The sequence below is a fragment of the Hyperoodon ampullatus genome, assembly GCF_949752795.1.
Source record: "Hyperoodon ampullatus genome assembly, chromosome: 1".
Lineage (NCBI taxonomy): Eukaryota > Metazoa > Chordata > Mammalia > Artiodactyla > Ziphiidae > Hyperoodon > Hyperoodon ampullatus.
Window position 1 is genome coordinate 52,547,358 of NC_136914.1, and position 19,739 is coordinate 52,567,096.

Below are 19,739 nucleotides of genomic sequence, written 5' to 3' on the forward strand. Positions count from 1 at the left end.
TTATGAGAGTACCCTGCAATCTAGACTGTCTTCCATTCCTGCTCTGCACATCAACTTTAAGGTTATCACTTTATGCTACTAATATCCATTTCACCAGGTCATTTATCAGGGGAAGATGCTGATGATGCATTTTAACAACATAAAGAGAATCTGAATGAAAACACTCTGGCAAATGAAATCGATTTGAAGGTCATTTCTACTGGACTACTATAATAGAGTTTTAAGCAGCCCGTTGCAGCATAAAAATGTTAAAGATACTCCTTTAGTAACGGGTGTAAGATCTAAGAGTTACTACAAGAAGAGAATGTGATAGCGAAAGAACTAAAGATGGGCTTTATCTCACAATTTTGCCTAGAACTAGCCCTGTTTAGGGAAAAACTTACATTTCTTCTGAAGCCAATGGCAAGATAAAGAGGTAGGAGATTACTTCTAATCAGCTTTTTAACTGGTTTACAATATTTTATCAATTTCATGTGTACAACAACTTATTTTGACTTCTGTATATGCTATTTGATTCTTTATGGGCAAAAAATTCCTGTGAAATTCTACTGCTTATTTAATAAATAATTCTTCTAAAATAACTATTTCCATTATAAATTTCTGAGTTGCTGTCACGACTGCTGTAACTGTGGCAGAAGATTTCACTTGGTCTTTTATATCTTTTTTCCCCCCATTGGACTTACTAGAGTAGTCATGGCAAGATGAGATGTCTCAATTAAGCCAATTATTTCTTTCCAACATAATGACGGTGAGCTATCAACTTGTAAAAGAATTAAAGGAGAGTTATATAAATAAGACTGAGAGAAGGTTCATGTATTTAGCTATTAGCACATGAGTGCTGATTTTCAGTTGGAAAAAGGTAAACTCAGCCAAGAGAATGCATTTGGCAGCTTGTGTAGAGATTTCTCAGGAGGACCTAAATGAGATGTTGCAACTCTTGCTACATGTAGTTTATCATTAAACAAAAGTGGTAGATGTTATTGCAAAATCAGAGATAGTTATAATTGTTTTTTAAATGAAAGAACAGGCTAATCGTAAACTGTAACAAAATTAATGGGAAACAATCCAGTATATCTTTGAATGAACTAATCATCAGAAGATGAAATACTGTTAAATACAAAACTCTATAAAAATGGATATGTGTATTATCTTTAAAATGGAAACTATAATGTGTTAATAATGTTTCTGAGTTCTGGGCTTCTTAGTTATTTTTAAGTGTTTTGGCACTTAAGATAACACTTGATTATTAGTTCCACTTGATTATTTGGCACTTCCAAATAATCTATACTAAGATTAAAACACACTTTTAAATTAACTTGCAAAGTAAACTAAGAGTTTAGCCAAAGGAAAAGTTTAGAAGACTTGTAGTAGGAAGGAAGTTCATCTTTTTTTTTTTTTTTTTTTTTTTTTTTTTTTTTTTTTTTTTTTTTTTTCTGGTATGGGGGCCTCTCACTGTTTTGGCCTCTCCTGTTGCGGAGTACAGGCTCCGGACGCGCAGGCTCAGCGGCCATGGCTTTGCGGCATGTGGGATCTTCCCGGACGGGGCACGAACCCGTATCCCCTGCATCGGCAGGCAGACTCTCAACCACTGCACCACAAGGGAGGCCCAAAAGTTCATCTTTGAACAGCATATAGTTGGTCCTTGAACAGTAAGGCTATCTTCCCATATTGCCCCTAGCAATATTTAGAGTATATTTTAGTCTCCTCTAGCATGTGAATTTCCATTGGCTTTATAGAGATGTCTGCTTTAATCTTGCTTAGTTATCCTTTTCCAACTACCTGGACTGTATTTTCTGAACTTAACACTCAACAATTTTCAATATAGGCGGAGAATCTTACTAAAAATGTAACTGCTTATGCAATTTGAGATTTTGATGGAATCTGACTATGCAGTTAATCCTTAGCTACTAAATTGATATCAGGATTCTTTACCACTTATCTGTGATGGTCCTAAACTCATAATACAAGCTGGCTTCAAGATTTTCCACTGAGTTCTAGGCCTCATTAGTTTCAATAACCTTCTCAGATATTATAAATTTGGAGAGCCAGTGAAAAGTGGGGGCAATAACTAGAATAAGAGCAATAGTTAACATTAATGCATGCTACCATGTGTTTGTTATTATGGTAAACCTTGCACAGTATCTTAATTAAGTTCACAACACTCTTGTAACAAAAGTATTAGAAGTTATCATCATTTTGCATAGGAGAGAGATGAGGCTTAGAGAGATGATTTTCCAAGGGTTATATAGCTGATAAGAGCTGAGTAGGGATTTGATTCCAGAGCTGGTGTACCCAACCCTTATCTGACCCTGTTTCCTGAAAAGATGACTACTGCAAGAACGAGATGCTGACCTGTTTCCAATGATGGAATGAATGACAACTACCTGTGCCTTTCTGGGCAAGCCATAGAATCTCTGGGGTTTAGTTCCTTCTTCTGTAAAATGAAGATGGTGGATTCTGCATTCTACAAGGCCAACTGTGTGCTCTCAAGTTATATTATCCTAAAATATACTAGTTGTATAGTACTAGTAAAAAGAACTTTAAATTAGCTATGGGGAGTCCAAGATTTGCCACTAACTTTTGTGATTTCAAGGGTTATTTTTAATATGTATGTCAGTGCTTTAGAAATATATATGTGTAATATAGCACATAAATATAAAGTACTATCCCAATCATCTTCAATAAAATATATAGCATTAAAATTATGGATTTGAGCAATTGGGATAAATTGGGTTCTCACTTTTTTTGCCCTTATTAAACATCTAGTCTGTGGTATTTTAAGATAATCTTTATTTGTAGTAGGTTTAAACAAAGAGACACCTCCAAGTTTCCATTTATACACATGAGAAGGGTAGGGAATGTCCAAAGACAACACAGAAAGAGGGAGGGAAAATGTGCCCATAAATATGTTAGATAAGCTTTAGCAAAAAGCAGAAGTGGGGGGGGGAAATCTATATATACCCTGACTCTTTTGCAGTTTGACAAAGTTAATGATTAAAATGTCCTAGATTTTCCACTACTTTTTCCCCAGGTTGTCTATTTGCCTTGATTGATGATATTTTATCTCTTGTGGCCCAAGGATGACTGCCCTTCCTTCCATGTAGAGATTAATAATTGATTAGCTCACAGTCAGGAATCTTATTAGTAAAAGGGAATTGGTTACTTTTGGATGCTATTTTTTTTAACTGGGTAACATACAGGAGACGGGGGTGCTACAGGACTTGCTGGCAGAAAAATGAAGAGGATCCTGGTTTTCCTGCTTGCTGTAGCATTTGTGCATGCTCTAGAGAGAGGTAAGGAATCAAAGGGGGGTTAATCTGAGCTCAAATGCCACACAGAGTGTTCAATTAGAATAGCCAAGAAGTCACGATAAGAATCTCATGAAAGAAAGAAAAACTATATAATTTGTCACTTATCTTTCCCTGTTTTCTTGATAACCAAGATCTAAAAAAATGGTTCAAAATTAGAATATTTTTATTTGTTAAAGGAGAACGCAAATGGAGGCTGTGATCCATCACTGAGCTTTGTTTTTCAGACTTCAAATATTCATTGCCATTGAGAGTGCAATATACCATATCAATGATGAAGTCAACAGATTTCTTTGATCTTCTTCAAGGAATCCTCTATATGTAATATTTGAAAATGCATTATAGTTTCTAAAATATTTCACATAAAAGAATTCATTAGCTAAGAAATATGACTATCAAGGTCTCTGAGCTATATTTTTCATTAAGTTCATTCATCAAATGGTGTCTTCGTCTTTGAGCAGTATACAACTTTATAAGTTCCCAAGCTGCGAAATTCATAATCAGTTCCAATTTACTTTCTGGCTGATTCTTTAATGCTTATAAAAGGAATCTGCATTCATCTGGCTTCAAAAATTAAAATTTTCATGTAGTGCTGCCAGTTAACTGTTTTACCCAAGTCATACATTAATACTCATATTAATAATATTTAACCAGTAGAATAAAATGCGTGTATCCCAGGAATCAAGTTATTAACGATGACAAGAATAACCTTACTCCTGACCTTATTTTTTTTACATTCATTTTTTAAAAAAATACCTCATTTTTGTCATTCAAATTATTTTAAATTTTGTCTTATTCATGTCCCTTACAAGACGTCTGAATAGCCCAGGTCCCAAGGAACCCTGAAAGCTTACTCCTTCACCCATGGTTTCCCTGTGGCAGATCTGAACCTGAAAAGTCCTCCTGAAGTAGGTTCAGATCTGGATTTTCAAAACACAGAAAGTCCAGTAATGGTTATGTCCTGGAATTATATGTGGATGCCATAATGTGCCATTTTGAACTACTGACTCAGTAAATGTACACTGGCTTCACTTCAAAGAATTACAGTGCTTTGGAGAATAACAGTATTCTGCAACCTCTATTTCAACATCCTTTAGCATTCTCTCAGCCTCTGATGAAACAGATGCTAAAAACTTCAAGTAAGCTCTCTTGAAGGTCTGAACATAACAATGAACTAGATTACCTATGTGCCATAGGTCAGATCATGACTCCTGAGACATAAAGTACAATTACCTACATAATAAATGTCCAATACTTGGGGACAGTAGTCCTGACCCATCAGTCCTCTGTTCTGTAATACCTGAGCATAACCCAAATACCAAGTCAGTGTTTTACCTGGAAGCTAGGTGTGCTCACTCCTGGCAGGAAGTGTACAGATTGAAAGAGTTGAGAGGAACTTTGGATGCTGGAGGATTGGTTTGGGTTGCAGTTCTCTGCCTAGTTCTACAGAGCTGACCAACCACCCACAGCATTTGTCTAGAGACTCTTTTCCAAGGTGTATTTCCTTCAAGACTCATTTTGGAAAGATGTTTCTAAGGCCAAACATATTTAAGAAATAAGCCAGACATTAGTCTTTCTTGGTTGGTTCATAATCAATGTTTTTGTTGTTCTAAGAGTTCTGAAAAATCAAAACAAGATAATTTAACTTTATTCAATACAATAAAGTTTCCCAAACACATGGGCTCTTTCCTAAAATGCCTATATCCCACGGAAGCAGTCTTTGGAAAACCTCAGTTCTAAAGTGGATACAATATGAACGTTAGCTCCAGTCAGGCTCATCCTCTTCTATCAAATGGCATTGGGGATTCAGTTCACAAGCCCTTGGGTACATCTTGAGAGAGAAGGGCTTACCAAATATGCCAAATCTAAATGGTATTATAATATCCACTTTAGCTACCCTGTGAGAGGCAAGAAAGTTATGTTTCCAATTGCCTCCACTTGGCTTCTTTACTCAAAACTGAAATGGATAAAGCACTAATCTAAATCATATCTTTCCCTCTTCCCAAGAAACAAGAAGGCTACTGATACTGCTACACAATTACCAAAGAAATAATGCTACAGGAAGCAAAGCACTGCTGTTTATAAGAGCTATTGGCAAGAATATTTTCCTTTTGCTTTAAGCATTTCATTCTCGGCATAATTTTATTAAACATGGTATCAAATAGCAAGAAGAAAGTCAATTCCCCTTGAGGTGGGGAGGAAGCTGTATTTCTCCTTCTCCCACTTACCTGTCGAAACAGCCCTAAAACAATGTGGTTCATCCCAATCTTCCAAACCACCACTGAATCACTGTTTCTCTTTTCTACAAGTTGCCACCCCTTCATCAGGAGGCATGTGAAAGACAAAATTGTCCTCAGTTTGATTCAGGAACATAGCTGTACAGAATGCTAAAGAGAAGTAATTTAGAATAAGAAGATATTCTATTGATACTTTCCCAGATATGTCTGTATATGCTCTCTGCAAAATAAGCATAATTTTATGCTTATTTTGGTGCTTAGTCACTTCCTCAGGTGACTGAGGAGGCAACAGGATTTGAGATCTACATGATGAAAAGAAGATAGCCATGCAAATATCTAGAAGTATGTTTCAAGCTGAGGAACTCAGGTGCAAATGTCCTGAGCTAGGAACAAATATGGCCTGATCCAAGTTCACAAAGCACCCAGAGTAAAAGCATTAAAGAGACTTAGCTGAGAAAGGAAAGGAGGAAAGGAGGAAGAGCTGAAGTCAAAGAGGTAGCTAACTTCATCATCAAAAGCAATGTTAGGGCTTCCCTGGTGGCGCAGTGGTTGAGAGTCTCCCTGCCGGTGCAGGGGACATGGGTTCGTGCCCCAGTCCGGGAAGATCCCACATACCGCGGGGCGGCTGGGCCCGTGAGCCATGGCCGCTGAGCCTGCGCATCTGGAGCCTGTGCTCCACAACGGGAGAGGCCACAACAGTGAGAGGCCCGCGTACAGAAAAAAAAAAAAAAAAGTAATGTTAACCTAATAGCAAAATTATGCTTCATTGCTATGAGGTGCAATGCCAGTATGAATTCACCATCACATATGGGGTATGGGGATGAGTAGGCATACTTTAAAAGGCCACAAGTTTGAAGATGATGAAAGAAGGTGAAGAAATCCTTAAAAGGAACTGATTACCTTCCCCCTAGTATCTATGGTCACTTAACTTCTTTATTCTGCCCACTCTACCCTCCTCTCTATTTTCCCCCCAGTTCACTCTGCTTCAGCCACACTGGCCTCCACACTAGCTCCCACTCTCTGTATTCTGCACCCCAGGGATCTGCATTAGCTCCTCACTCATCTTAGAACATGGATCCCCTCTGTCTGCTCCAAGTTCACATACAGAGAAGACTTCCCTGACCAATCTACCTCAAATAGCACCTACTACTCCATTTTTCTCTATTCCCTTACCCTGTTTTTGTTTTATTTTGCTTTTATTTTTAGCACTCATCACCTTATTACCAGCTGTTCATTTGTTTATTGTAATGAAAGTAAGATGTAGAATGTCAGCTCCATGAATTGAAGGACTTTTTGTTCCTTGCTGGAATTCTCAGTTTTAGAACACTACTTGCCATATATTATGTGTAGTAGTTTTTTGTGTGTAAAATCACAAAACCAAGGTTATTAGAGTACCTACCTCATAAGGTAGTTTTGAGTATTTAAGGAAAATTAAATATCAACTAGGACACATAATATATATCCTGGAAGGAGTAAACTTTAAGTCTTTTGTTATTTTCATTATAAGTTTTATATATAGTATCTACTGTGAAGCATTGGCACTAGATTTTATCCGCTGAATAAAATAGCTAATAGTTTATTTACAATATGTTAACATGTTCAAAATCTTTCAGATAGATTTATTTCATCCTTTCAACACCGTGATGAGCTCAGTACTATTATCCCCATTTTATAAATGGGGAAAACTGAGGAAAAGAGGGGTTAAGTAACTTATCCAAAGTAACTGAGCTAGTAAGTGTCAGGATCAGAATTTTACATCAATTCACTGGGTTTACAAAGACAGTCACTCAAAATCACTGCTTTGCTGCCTCTCATGAGACACATACCTGAAATACTTTCACTAATCTTAGTATAAGTGTAAGAGAGAACCAATCATTGACACCAATTTAGGGGGAAGTAAGTGAAATTCATTCTGTCCACCACGGTCATCCATAACTGATCCAAATCCCAGTTCATCCCTATTCCATGAAACCAGCTCTGTCTTCTAACTTCCTGTTTTCCTGGCACTATCACCTCTAAATCATTTATGTTCAATCCTGTAGAGCACTGTTGGATTTTATTTTATTCATTTTTGTTATCAGTATCCAATCATTTCTATATTCTATAAATTTCAGCCCTAAAATATGTCAGCCTTGTACCGAACCTCCTCAGTGTTCCCTTCTGTCTGTCTCCTTTACCCCCTGCATAGATCTAGTTCTCAAAGCCTGGGAACACTGGCTCTTTTGTCTACTACATTTCCACTTTCTTTTTCTTTTTCTTTTTTTTTGCGGTACGCGGGCTTCTCACTGCTGTGGCCTCTCCCATTACGGAGCACAGGCTCCGGACGCACAGGCTCCACGGCATGTGGGATCTTCCCGGGCCGGGGCACGAACCCGTGTCCCCTGCATCGGCAGGAGGACGCTGAACCACTGCGCCACCAGGGAAGCCCCCCACCTTCTTATACTGTCCTTGTGCAGGCCCTTATTAACGTTTACCCAGCTATCGTAATGGCTTCCCTAACCAAATCTCTACCTCCCATCCCTTCCCCAATCAACTCATATTAAAATACAATGCAAAACTTGACATAACGTGGTAAGTGGAGTCCAAAAATGAAATACATAAAAATTAGGATCACTTTTGGGAGGTAAATGAAATACTAGGGGTGAACATGTATAGCTGACTGGTGCGATTCTAGCTGTCAGACTGCCTGATACAAACCCACCCCAATTCTGGTCTCTGTTTGGAGTCATGTGACGGTGGGTACAACCAAAAATGTTGACATCCTAATGCCTGGAACCTGCTAAGAGGTTAGCTCACATCACAAAAGGGAATTAAGGTTTCAGACAGAATAAAAGTTGCTAGTCAGCAGACCTTAAAGTAGAAAAACAATGCTGGATTATCTGAGTGAGACTAATGTAATCACAAAAAGGGAGCAAAACAGAATCAGTCAGAGGATGATGTCGCTAAAGAGAAAAGGCACAAAGAGACACGAAGTTGCCAGCTTTGAAGATGGAGGAAGGAGGCCTTGAGCCTAGAATCCTAGGCCACCTCTAGAAGTTGGAGTAGGCAAGGAAATGGATTCTCCCTTAGAGCATCCAGAAAGAACACAATCCTGCTGACACCTTGATTTTAGCCCAGAGAGACCTGTGTCAGTCTACCCAGTAGAAATGTAAAGCAGTAAGTTTAAGCCACTGAATTTGAATTACAGTAGCAATAGAAACCTAATACTGTAGGTTTCTGGGTTCTGTGACAGGCTGGGACTTCCCCAAGGAAAGGATCATTGAGTGAAAGCATCTCACTGTTGATAGACTATAATCTCATTGGTCAGATCCAGGGAGAATCGGCCAGGAGATAACTGGGGTACATGTTAACTCATTTCCATGCTTCCTGGGAGTTTTCTATTTTTATCTTCTCTTCCATTTCCTTCTGACCAGAAAGTAATTTAGCCTACTGTCTGAGAGAAGGACTGGAGCAAGTCACATGGGATCCTTATCACAAGGGCATATAGGTATCATCACTGGATTGTACTATTAGAAGAGTTGCTAACATTCATTGTGTTTTTACCATGTTAGGCAGGAGATGTGCTAGGTATTTTTACATAGACTAACATATTTCACAGAACAGCCTTAATAACAAGGTACTATTTCACTTAGATCCCAAGATTACTCTTCCTTGAGTACAGCTCTGAGTTGGTCATTCCTCTCCATGAATGTATTTCGATACCCCATTACCTTAAAAAATAAGTAAAATTTTGGTGATCAAGTTTTCTAGTATTTAATTCCACTGCTTCAGTTTTATTGGATTACTCATTCTCCAGATATGACTGGTGATTTTCTAACTTCAGATATTTCTTCATGTTCTCTCCACTTAAAATTCCTCTCCCAATTCACTTATCCCTGTTAAAATCCTGCCCATCATTCGTGGTCCACTTCAAGTAATAGTTCCTTTCATGAGGTTTTCTAAAAGCTCTCTTCCATTCCATGGGTTCATATGCTTTGTTTCAATCTCTTCCATGGCAATGATCACTACTGCTGCTATTGGTGTTGTATTCTTATTCTTATCTCTACTATCAGACCTCAGTTCCTTAAATATTGGTGGCTTTCAAGTTTCTTGTATGTGCTTTATCATGTTATTTATTCTTATATTGTTTTAAAAACTAAGCCCTGTGATGCATTCTAAGTTTCCAATTCAGGATACCAAAGACACCACCCTCACTCATGCCAAAGGTGGGAGAGGGAAACTTGCTCCCTTATCTTCACCTCTGCAAAAGCATTTGTTGATGACAAGGTGCTCAACTTGTGAAGGAAAAGCAAGGTGGAATGAGATGTGAGGAGGAAGAATGCCTCCTCTGGGACTTTGGTGGGTGTAGCATCTATATGGGCTACCACCCATGTTGAAACCAAAGGCATCAAATTTGAGTGAGTCTATGAGGCCATCCTCTATGGCAATTTTAGTATCGGGGCAACTGACCCATTGCCCCTATATCTTCTACTGGTTTTGAATTTTCAACATCTGAAATATTCCACTGATGGCGTCCTAAGAAGTACAGTTAATTTCCTCTAGATAGTTAATCTATAGATGTCATGCAGAACTCTAGGTTTACTTTCCATTGACGTAAGCTCAAAATTGCACCCCTGCTTGCAAACATCAATATGAAACCAGATCAATGCTTTATATAATAGTGATTTAAAATGTCAATGGAAATGAGACACAAAAAGCCTGAAAAATGAAATAAAAGGACTAATTTGAATACCACTTCTTCGTTGACAATGTTTTTAATGACATATCAGCAGTTTTCTTTAGTTCCAATAATCAGGGCAACTTCCTAAACCAGCCCAACAATATTTAATTTCTCAACTAAAACCACTACTCTGAATATCTAGCCCACCTAGTTTGAACAAATACTACAAACCATATTCTTTAAGTTAAAAAAAAAAAAAACGCACTAATACACTGACCTCTTCGGACATAGATGAGTCTGTCAGTGCAGAATGGAAATAAAAATGTCAAAGAAATAAAATTTCAAAAATATAAATGCCCAACAGTTCTGAAAGCCCATGATTCTCCAGAATAGGAAAATAACAACGTAAGACAGTTCCTAGCATCCTGTATAAGCGGTTTTATTCAACTCAACATATATAGGGTCCAACCATTGCTCCCGGTATACAAACAGCTTTTCTAGAGGACCAAACTGGTTTTAGAGAATAATTATAACAATAGTTAAAGCATTCAAAATACCCTTTTTAGTAAAGTTTGTACCATAACAATGAGTATCCTATTGTCTATCCCCACTAGATTAAAAGTTCCATAAGGGCAAGGATGTGTCTATTTTGCTCTTTATTGTATATTCAATACTGAACCCAATGCCTGGCATACAGTAAGTCTTCAAGACATGCCTGTTGCATGTATGAATGAGTATTGTCAGCTGTGTTAGGAGAGGAGAGATGCATGAAGCAGTAAAGATTTCCCCAAAGTAAACCAAATGTTTTCAAAAGTCCAGAATTAGGCACAACTGACCAGAATGTTTCACAATACAGACAGAAAAGGGACATGCTGTTGCAAAAAGCAACAATTCTGTTAACGACATTTGTAAACATTGAGTGTTTAGGGGTCACAATGTGAAAATGATTTCGCCAGTGTCACTAAGATTATGCCAATATTTACTAGTGCCGTATCAAAGTCCAGACTGCCCTCTTCATAACCACATGGCACATTAAAGAACAGAGTATGTCATTTACAATTCATTTGATATAGGATTTAATTATATAAATGAAAGTGAGTTCAACTGGTGTGAAAACATTAAGCAGTACTCCATGGAATAGGGAATTGATTTAGAACAATCTCATGGCAAATTAAGTTCAGTATTTGTTACGTTTGAAAGATGAGAAAGTGGTTAACATACTCGCTTAACCAGTTCAGCTCCAGGTCTTCTCTTTGAATAAATGAATAGGTGAATTTTATTATTTTTTTCTTTTTTGTGGTACACGGGCCTCTCACTGTTGTGGCCTCTCCCATTGCGGAGCACGGGCTCCGGACGTGCAGGCCCAGCGGCCATGGCTCACAGGCCCAGCTGCTCCGCAGCATGTGGGATCTTCCCGGACCGGGGCACGAACCCATGTCCCCTGCATCGGCAGGCGGACTCTCAACCAGTGCACCACCAGGGAAGCCCTAGATGAATTTTTTTTAATCAGAAATATTTCAGGTAATCTACCTGAAAAATACATGGTGCAACGGCTTCCTCTACAGGTTACTTTTGTAAGAGCAGTTTTACCCTCATATTTTAATTCTGAATTTCTTCAATGCCTATTTGGGCTTTTTCCCTTGCTTCTGTTTTGCCCAAGACTGAATATTCCAGGAAAAATGGTTCCAAAACCATTTAAAGTCTTGTGTAGTTGATCTAGTTTCCCAGTTTTCTGTCATTGCATTCTAACTAAAGCAGCACCTAACACCCATGGATTCCAATGTGTTTCTGTGCAATCTCAGTTGTTTAAATAGCTTTAACTAAATCAGGAGATAAACTGTAGTCTCCACTTATACCATATTCACAGGCACTCACGTTCTCAACACACTGAATGAAACTCTACTTTCTTAATGAAGTGAGAAATCTGGAAAGTTAGAACAAAATAGTTTTTTAAATGTTCAGAGGTGCCCCCATTGAATGCAGGCTCTCATTTTGCATGGTCACAATAAAACAGAAGTGACCTCTGCAGTTTTATAGGGAGAGTTTATTAAGCAAAGCTATTTCCTTTGCATTAAGAACAAAGGAGTTATTTGAGTATTTTTTGTGGCTTGAAACCATAAGCTTTGGGAGAAAAAACATTCTGTATAATTTCTTACTGTTTCTAAAAGGGGTGATTTTGTAAGCTTTTAGAAGTGATCTCAAAGATCATGAGGATACGATTGTGTACTAAATTCAGGAATCTAATACATACCGTTATTTAAACTCCATTTGAATATTTTAAGGACAAAACAAACTCACTTCAAAAAGCTGTTCGGGCTTCCCTGGTGGCACAGTGGTTGAGAGTCCACCTGCCAATGCAGGGGACACGGGTTCGTGCCCTGGTCCAGGAAGATCCCGCATGCCGCGGAGTGGCTGGGCCTGTGAGCCATGGCCGCTGAGCCTGTGTGTCCGGAGCCTGTGCTCCGCAACGGGAGAGGCCACAACAGTGAGAGGCCCATGTATCGCAAAAAACAACAGCAACAACAAACAAAACAAAACAGAAAACAACAACAAAATCTTCCCCAGCCAGTATCCAACCACTACCACCTCCACTCCAAACCATAAAACAAGAATTTCTACATATAAGCAATATCATATGATATAAAATAGACAACTAATAAAGACCTACTGTATAGCACAAGAAACTCTACTCAGTACTCTGTAATGGCCTATATGAAAAAAGAATCTTAAAGAGTGGATATATGTATAACAGAATCACTTTGCTGTACACCTGAAACACAACATTTTAAATCAACTATACTCCAATTTAAAAAAAAGAATTCCTACTCTACCTTATGTATATTCATGGGCTGTTTATATTTTCTATTTCTTCCTGGTTCCGCCTTGGAAGGTTATACCTTTCTAAGAACTTGTCCATTTCTTCCAGGTTGTCCATTTTATTGGCATAGAGTTGCATTTAGCAGTCTCTTAGGATGCTTTGTATTTCTGCGGTATCCACTGTAACTTCTCCTTTTTCATTTCTAATTTTATTGATTTGAGTCTTCTCCCTCTTTTCCTTGATGAGTCTGGCTAAAGGTTTATCAATTTTGTTTACATTCAAAGGATCAGCTTTTAGTTTTATTGATCTTTGCTATTGTTTTCTTTGTTTCTATTTCATTTATTTCTGCTCTGATTTTTGATTTCTTTCCTTCTGCTAATTTTGGGTTTTGTTTATTCTTCTTTCTCTATTTCCTTGAGGTGTAATGTTAGATGGTTTATTTGAAATTTTTCTTGTTTCTTGAGGTAGGCTTGTATTGCTATAAACTTCCCTCTTAGAACTGCTTTTGCTGCATCCCAAGGGTTTTGGACCATTGTGTTTTCATTGTAATTTGTCTCTAGGTGTTTTTTGATTTCCTCTTTGATTTCTTCAGGACCTCTTGGTTATTTAGTAACGTATTATTTAGCCTCAATGTATTTGTGTTTTTCACGTTTTTTTCCCTGTAGTTGATTTCTAGTCTCATAGCATTGTGGTCAGAAAAGATGCTTGATATGATATCAATTTTCTTAAATTTACTAAGGCTTTATTTGTGACCCAAGATGTGATCTATCCTGGAGAATGTTCCATGTGCACTTGTGAACTGTAATCTGCTGTTTTTGGATGGAATGTCCTATAAATATCAATTAACTCTATCCAGTCTATTGTGTCATTTAAAGCTTGTGTTTCCTTATTAATTTTCTGTCTGGATGATCTGTCCATTGGGGTAAGTGAGGTGTTAAAGTCCCCCACTATTACTGTGTTACTGTCAATTTCCTTTTATAACTGTTAGCAGTTGCCTTATGTATTGAGGTGCTCCTATGTTGGGTGCATATATATTTATAATTCTTATATCTTCTTCTTGGATTGATCCCTTGATCATTATGTAGTGTCCTTCCCTTTTCTCTTGTAATAGTCTTTATTTTAAAGCCTATTTTATCTGATGTGAGTATTGCTACTCCAGCTTTCTTTTCATTTCCATTTGCATGGAATATCTTTTTCTATCCCCTCACTTTTAGCCTGTATGTGTCCCTAGGTATGAAGTGGGTCTCTTGTAGACAGCACATATATGGGTCTTGTTTTTGTTTGTTTGTTTTTTTGCGGTACGCGGGCCTCTCACTGCTGTGGCCTCTCCCACTGCGGAGCACAGGCTCCGGACGTGCAGCCTCAGCAGCCATGGCTCACGGGCCCAGCCGCTCCGTGGCATGTGGGATCCTCCCGGATCGGGGCACGAACCCGTGTCCCCTGCATCGGCAGGCAGACTCTCAACCACTGCGCCACCAGGGAAGCCCTGGGTCTTGTTTTTGTATCCATTCAGCAAGCCCGTGTCTTTTGGTTGGAGCATCTAATCCACTCACATTTATGGTTAATTATCAGTATGTATGTTCCTATTACCCTTTTCTTAATTGTTATGGGTTTGTTTTTGTAGGTCCTTTTCTTCTCTTGTGTTTCCCACTTAGAGAAGTTCCTTTAGCATTCATTGTAGTGCTGGTTTGGTGGTGGTGATTTCTCTTAACTTTTGCTTGTGCGTAAAACTTTTGATTTCTCTGTCGAATTTGAATGAGATCCTTGCTGGGTAGGGTAATCTTGGTTGTAGGTTCTTCCTTGTCATCACTTTAAACATACCATGACACTCCCTTCTGGCTTGTAGATTTTCTGCTGAGAAATCTCCTTGGGTTTATCCTGCCTGGGACTCTCTGCGCTTTTTGGACTTGGGTGGCTATTTCCTTTTCCATTTTAGGGAAGTTTTCAACTATAATCTCTTCAAATATTTTCTTGGGTCCTTTCTCTCTCTCTTCTCCTTCTGGGACTCCTATAATGTGAATGTTGGTGCATTTAATATTGTCCCAGAGGTCTCTGAGACTGTCCTCAATTCTTTTCATTCTCTTTTCTTTATTCTGCTCTGTAGTAGTTATTTCCACTATTTTATCTTTCAGGTCACTTATCCATTCTTCTCCCTCAGTTATTCTGCTATTGATTCCTTCTAGTTTTCATTTCAGTTATTGTATTGTTCATCTCTGTTTGTTCTCTAATTCTTCTAGGTGTTTGTTCTTTAATTCTTCTAGGTCTTTGTTAAACATTTCTTTCATCTTCTCGATCTTTGTCTCCATTCTTTTTCTGAGGTCCTGGATCATCTTCACTATCATTATTCTGAATTCTTTTTCTGGAAAGTTGCCTATCTCCACTTCATTTAGCTGCTTTTCTGGGGTTTCATCTTGTTCCTTCATCTGGTACAAAGTCCTCTGCCTTTTCATTTTGTCTATCTTTCTGTGAATGTGGTTTTCCTTCCACAGGCTGCAGAATTGTAGTTCTTCTTGCTTCTGTTGTCTGCCCTCTATAGTTCATTCTTTTTCTTAATTTATTTCTTTAATTTTCATTAAAGTTTATAGCATGCCATCAAAGTTTGATCCATTGTGCTAAAACAGAAAGGAACCAAAAAGTGAAACTGCATATAAGTATTGAGAAAAATGTTACTTTCACCATTGATGAATCATGTGGATGATCCCTTTGTATATATACATTTAATGCAACATTCATTTAAAAGGAAAAAGATACTTTTTTTATATGTATTTCTGGTTCCTAGGTCGAGATTATGAGAAAGATAAAGTCTGCAAGGAATTCACCAGCCTGGGAAAAGATGACTTCACATCTTTGTAAGTATGAGGTACTCGCTCACTCTCCTGGTTACCTGACCTTGAATGAAGCTAAGTGTGAGGTATCTTCAATTCTGCGTCAGGGACTGAACTGATCTCCATTAAGATTAAGAGGATAGAGCCCCAGGGTCAAAGTGGGCAGAGATGTCAGGCAAATGGAGGACATCCAAAGATTCCAGTTGAACTATTGTTAATATGGTCTAACAATTTGTTACAAGTATACTAATGAGTTGAGAAAACAAGTAAGCACAGTTTTCTAAGGTGAATTAAAAGGCAAATAGTACATGCTAGGATGCAGGCAAACAAAGGCAGCAAGGTAAAGGACAGGTTCATTTGGGGAGGCTTGAGAGAGGAAAGAACATGAGGCTGGTTTGATGGAACTCTCAAACCCAAGTTCTACTGTTACAAGATGCGTTTTTGTTCTAGATAAACTTATTTTTAAAGCCAATGTCATATTTTCATTAGTCAAAAACATGTGTGCAATATTCCACTAAAAATTTGAATAGATTTCATATTAAAATATGTGCAAATGTGAAAATTTAAAAAAATTCTGCATACATTGATTTCTATTTCTCCTCAGGTCAATGGTCCTATACAGCAGAAAATTTCCCAGTGGCACCTTTGAACAGATCAGTCATCTTGTGAATGAAGTTGTCTCCTTGACAGAAGCCTGCTGTGCTGAGGGGGCCGACCCTGACTGTTATGACAACAGGGTAGGATTGTGTGGTTGGCCATGTCTATGCTGGCCCATAGAAGGGGGTCAAGACAGGCCTTTATGTCATATCTTGGGGAAATTTTAGACAGCAACCCACCTACTCCAAGTTTGAGGGAGATACAAAGTCTATTATCCTAGAGCCCAAATTTATTCTGGTAGAGTAAACCAATTCTGCCCATTAGTCCTACAAGGTTCAAATGAGAAAACTGGGGTGTGTATTATTAATTCATGGACCTCTCGAAATAATTCTAATATAGTCTGTGTATCTTAGAAGCCTACCAATACCCATATCTGTATCATGCCAAGACTGGTACCAGCTGCCCTGGAAAAACTTAGTGTTGGTTTCAAGTTATTTGGGGGTTCAAAAATTGCCCTGTATATACACACACAGTTCTGAGTTTTCTACCTTAGAGTATACACGCAGAAATAAAAAATGCTGAAATGACAGTTTTCAAAATATAGACAACAGCTGAAAAATGTGAAACTACAGGTATTTCTAGCAATTTACTGATACTGTCATCAGGATGAATAAAAATGACATTTAGCTGCATCTTGATAAAGACCTCTACAGACAAGTGTCTCCCTGCTCAAGACTGCAGCAGTTAGCCAACAGACACAATGCTCCAAAGATCTGATTAGAATATATTCTATAACTCTTACCTATTAATTTCTTTACCTGGCCCTTATCTACATCCTAAGAACTTTATCGTTTTCTCCCACCAACAACTCCACAAATAATATGTCATTTCAACACAACCTTCTGCACTATCTTAAAATAAACAAGCAAACTACCAACTACAATAAAAAAAAAAGGACACATTTTTATTTCCATTTTATTTTATATATTTGCTAACCCATCCCTTGACCAGAAATGTTTGGTCATAACCCATCCAAGATTGTTAGAGACAGATCATAAGAACAGAGATAGCATTGACATTTTTTGGATAACACCTTTTTCCTGCTTTACAAAGCAATTTTTTCTACAAATATGTTACTTTCTTTGTAAACTTTGTTTTTTTATTTGAAAGGAGGTAATAAAAAAGGAAAAACAGGAAACTTGCCAGGGAAAGAAATGGGAAAAGATTCACTGTTTACTTTTGGTTTACATAAATGATTTATCATGTTGCTTTGCTTTCCTTCATCGATAGGAAAGATCTTTAGAAGTTTTATCTTCAAAAGATATCTTATAAAATAACTGTAAAGATGTCAAAATCTTTTTCCCATGTAAATCTCCAATTTTTTCCATGGGCTTATTTCTATTTCCATGGGACTATTTCTATTCCACATTTTTATTCCAGATATCAAATTCTTTCCAAAAAGAACATCTTGTTGCTACAACTGCTTTGGTGGTACTCTTACCATGGGCTTAGTCTGCCCACACGTATCTATGTACCACTGTTGAGGCAGTAAATTAAGTTGTACCAGTGCTTCAACCCATGATGCATAGGAGAATAAACTTTGGGACTTTGGGGAAAAAACAGACCCTCAGGCCTCATCTTTGACGTACTGATCAGAATTTCTGTGTTATGCAGCCCAGGCATTTCTCTTTTTTTTTTTTTTTTTTTGGCATTTTTTAGTTTTATACACTGATGCAAAAGCAGGCTAAAGAACCACTGAATAGGGGTATGCAAATCAATGTTGAAGACGAAAGCAGTCAAGGATTAAGAGCCTGTTCATTTAAGAAAGGGAGGGGAGGAGGGAAGAGGGAGGTCCCCATTCCCATCAGTATTTAGAACAGAATACAGATGGGAGATCACTTCAGAATCAATGGAGCTTTTTCAAATGACCTCCCTCATCCTTAGAGATGTTAATATCCCTGTGGATAAACACTGAACTAGAGGATCAAACCTCTAACAGCTGCAATCACGTACAGTTAACTTGTTAATGAAGGTTCTCTTTTGGTCCTACTCTGAGTCTTCACATAAGACCCTGTACTAGCCTATAACTAGAATAATGCAGCTTGTCATGGCCAGTTTGTTACTAATGAGAATTTTAAAATTTAAGACTAAGTTGTTTTACTAAATGGAGAACTATAAGCCTGGAAACTTGCACATATGTGAGTTTACTTTTCTTTTCTCACTCTAGACTTCAGCATTGTCTGCTAAGTCCTGCGAAAGTGACTCTCCATTCCCAGTGCATCCAGGAACTCCCGAGTGCTGCACCAAAGAGGGCCTTGAAAAGAAACTCTGTATGGCTGCCCTGAAGCACCAGCCACAAGAATTTCCTACCTATGTAGAGCCAACAAATGATGAGATCTGTGAGGCATTCAGGAAAGATCCCAAGGGGTTTGCTGATCAGTAAGCTGCTTTCATCATATGTAAAACTTCAGGGCATAAAATAACATACATGTCTAATCTAACCCCCTATTCTATATAAACACCTCTTATACCGCAACCCGGACAATTACCAATAACAAAAACTTGACTGTCACCCACAACATCCCATCTCTGTCAGTGCCTATTACAAATAGCTTTCTCAGATGGAGATGAAGTCAACTTTCCCAAACGCCTACCCTCTCTCATCCTAGTTCTAGTATCTGAAGCAGACTCACTTGGATCCCCTGTCTACATGACACGTTCAAATATTTGACAGCAGCTACTGTGATTCCTCTTATGTTAGGGATCCTTGCATACTCCATCTGACAGAATTTTATTGCTGTGCACAAGTATTTAATTTCCAGTAGAGCATAAGAAATAAACAGCTTTTTTTCATTCTTACAGTACATTCCCAGAAACACTTGTGAACATGACATTTGTTGTACCACATTAGTGGACATATTACTTTTACCTTCTTATTTAACATTCATGAAGAGCCGATTATATATTGATTCTTTACTCTCAGAAGATCATAAAGTTGGAAAAAAATTATGATAATAGAAAAAATATATATACACACACAGAAGTCAAAAGCAACATCATTCAAACTGGCTTTAGAAGTATGAAGTCAAGGTCATGATTTCATAAAAGTTGGTTGGCTTGCCCATCCCTGTAAATTCAGGGAGGATTTTGCCTAAGATCTCAGTCTCTTTAGACACTTAGTGGCTTATGCTCACAAAAATTAAAATAATTTCAACAACAAACAAGCCTATACACAACAATTGTCTAGAATAAAGAGATAATGAAAGATAATTCCATTACCTTCATTTCAATTTT

The 19,739-nt window shown here is 37.9% G+C and overlaps 1 protein-coding gene across 1 annotated transcript in view; it reads left to right on the plus strand.

The window, feature by feature from the left end:
• Positions 1–3,211: 3,211 nt before the first annotated feature.
• Positions 3,212–19,739, plus strand: part of GC (GC vitamin D binding protein) — a gene marked incomplete at its 3' end in the record, with an annotated part of 58,931 nt that continues 42,403 nt past the window's right edge. Inside the window, exons 1-4 of the mRNA XM_079710666.1 lie at positions 3,212–3,293; positions 15,803–15,872; positions 16,453–16,585; positions 18,673–18,884. Coding sequence (XP_079566792.1) covers positions 3,236–3,293; positions 15,803–15,872; positions 16,453–16,585; positions 18,673–18,884 — 473 coding nt within the window. The 5' untranslated portion in view covers positions 3,212–3,235. The remainder of the gene's footprint in view (positions 3,294–15,802; positions 15,873–16,452; positions 16,586–18,672; positions 18,885–19,739) is intronic.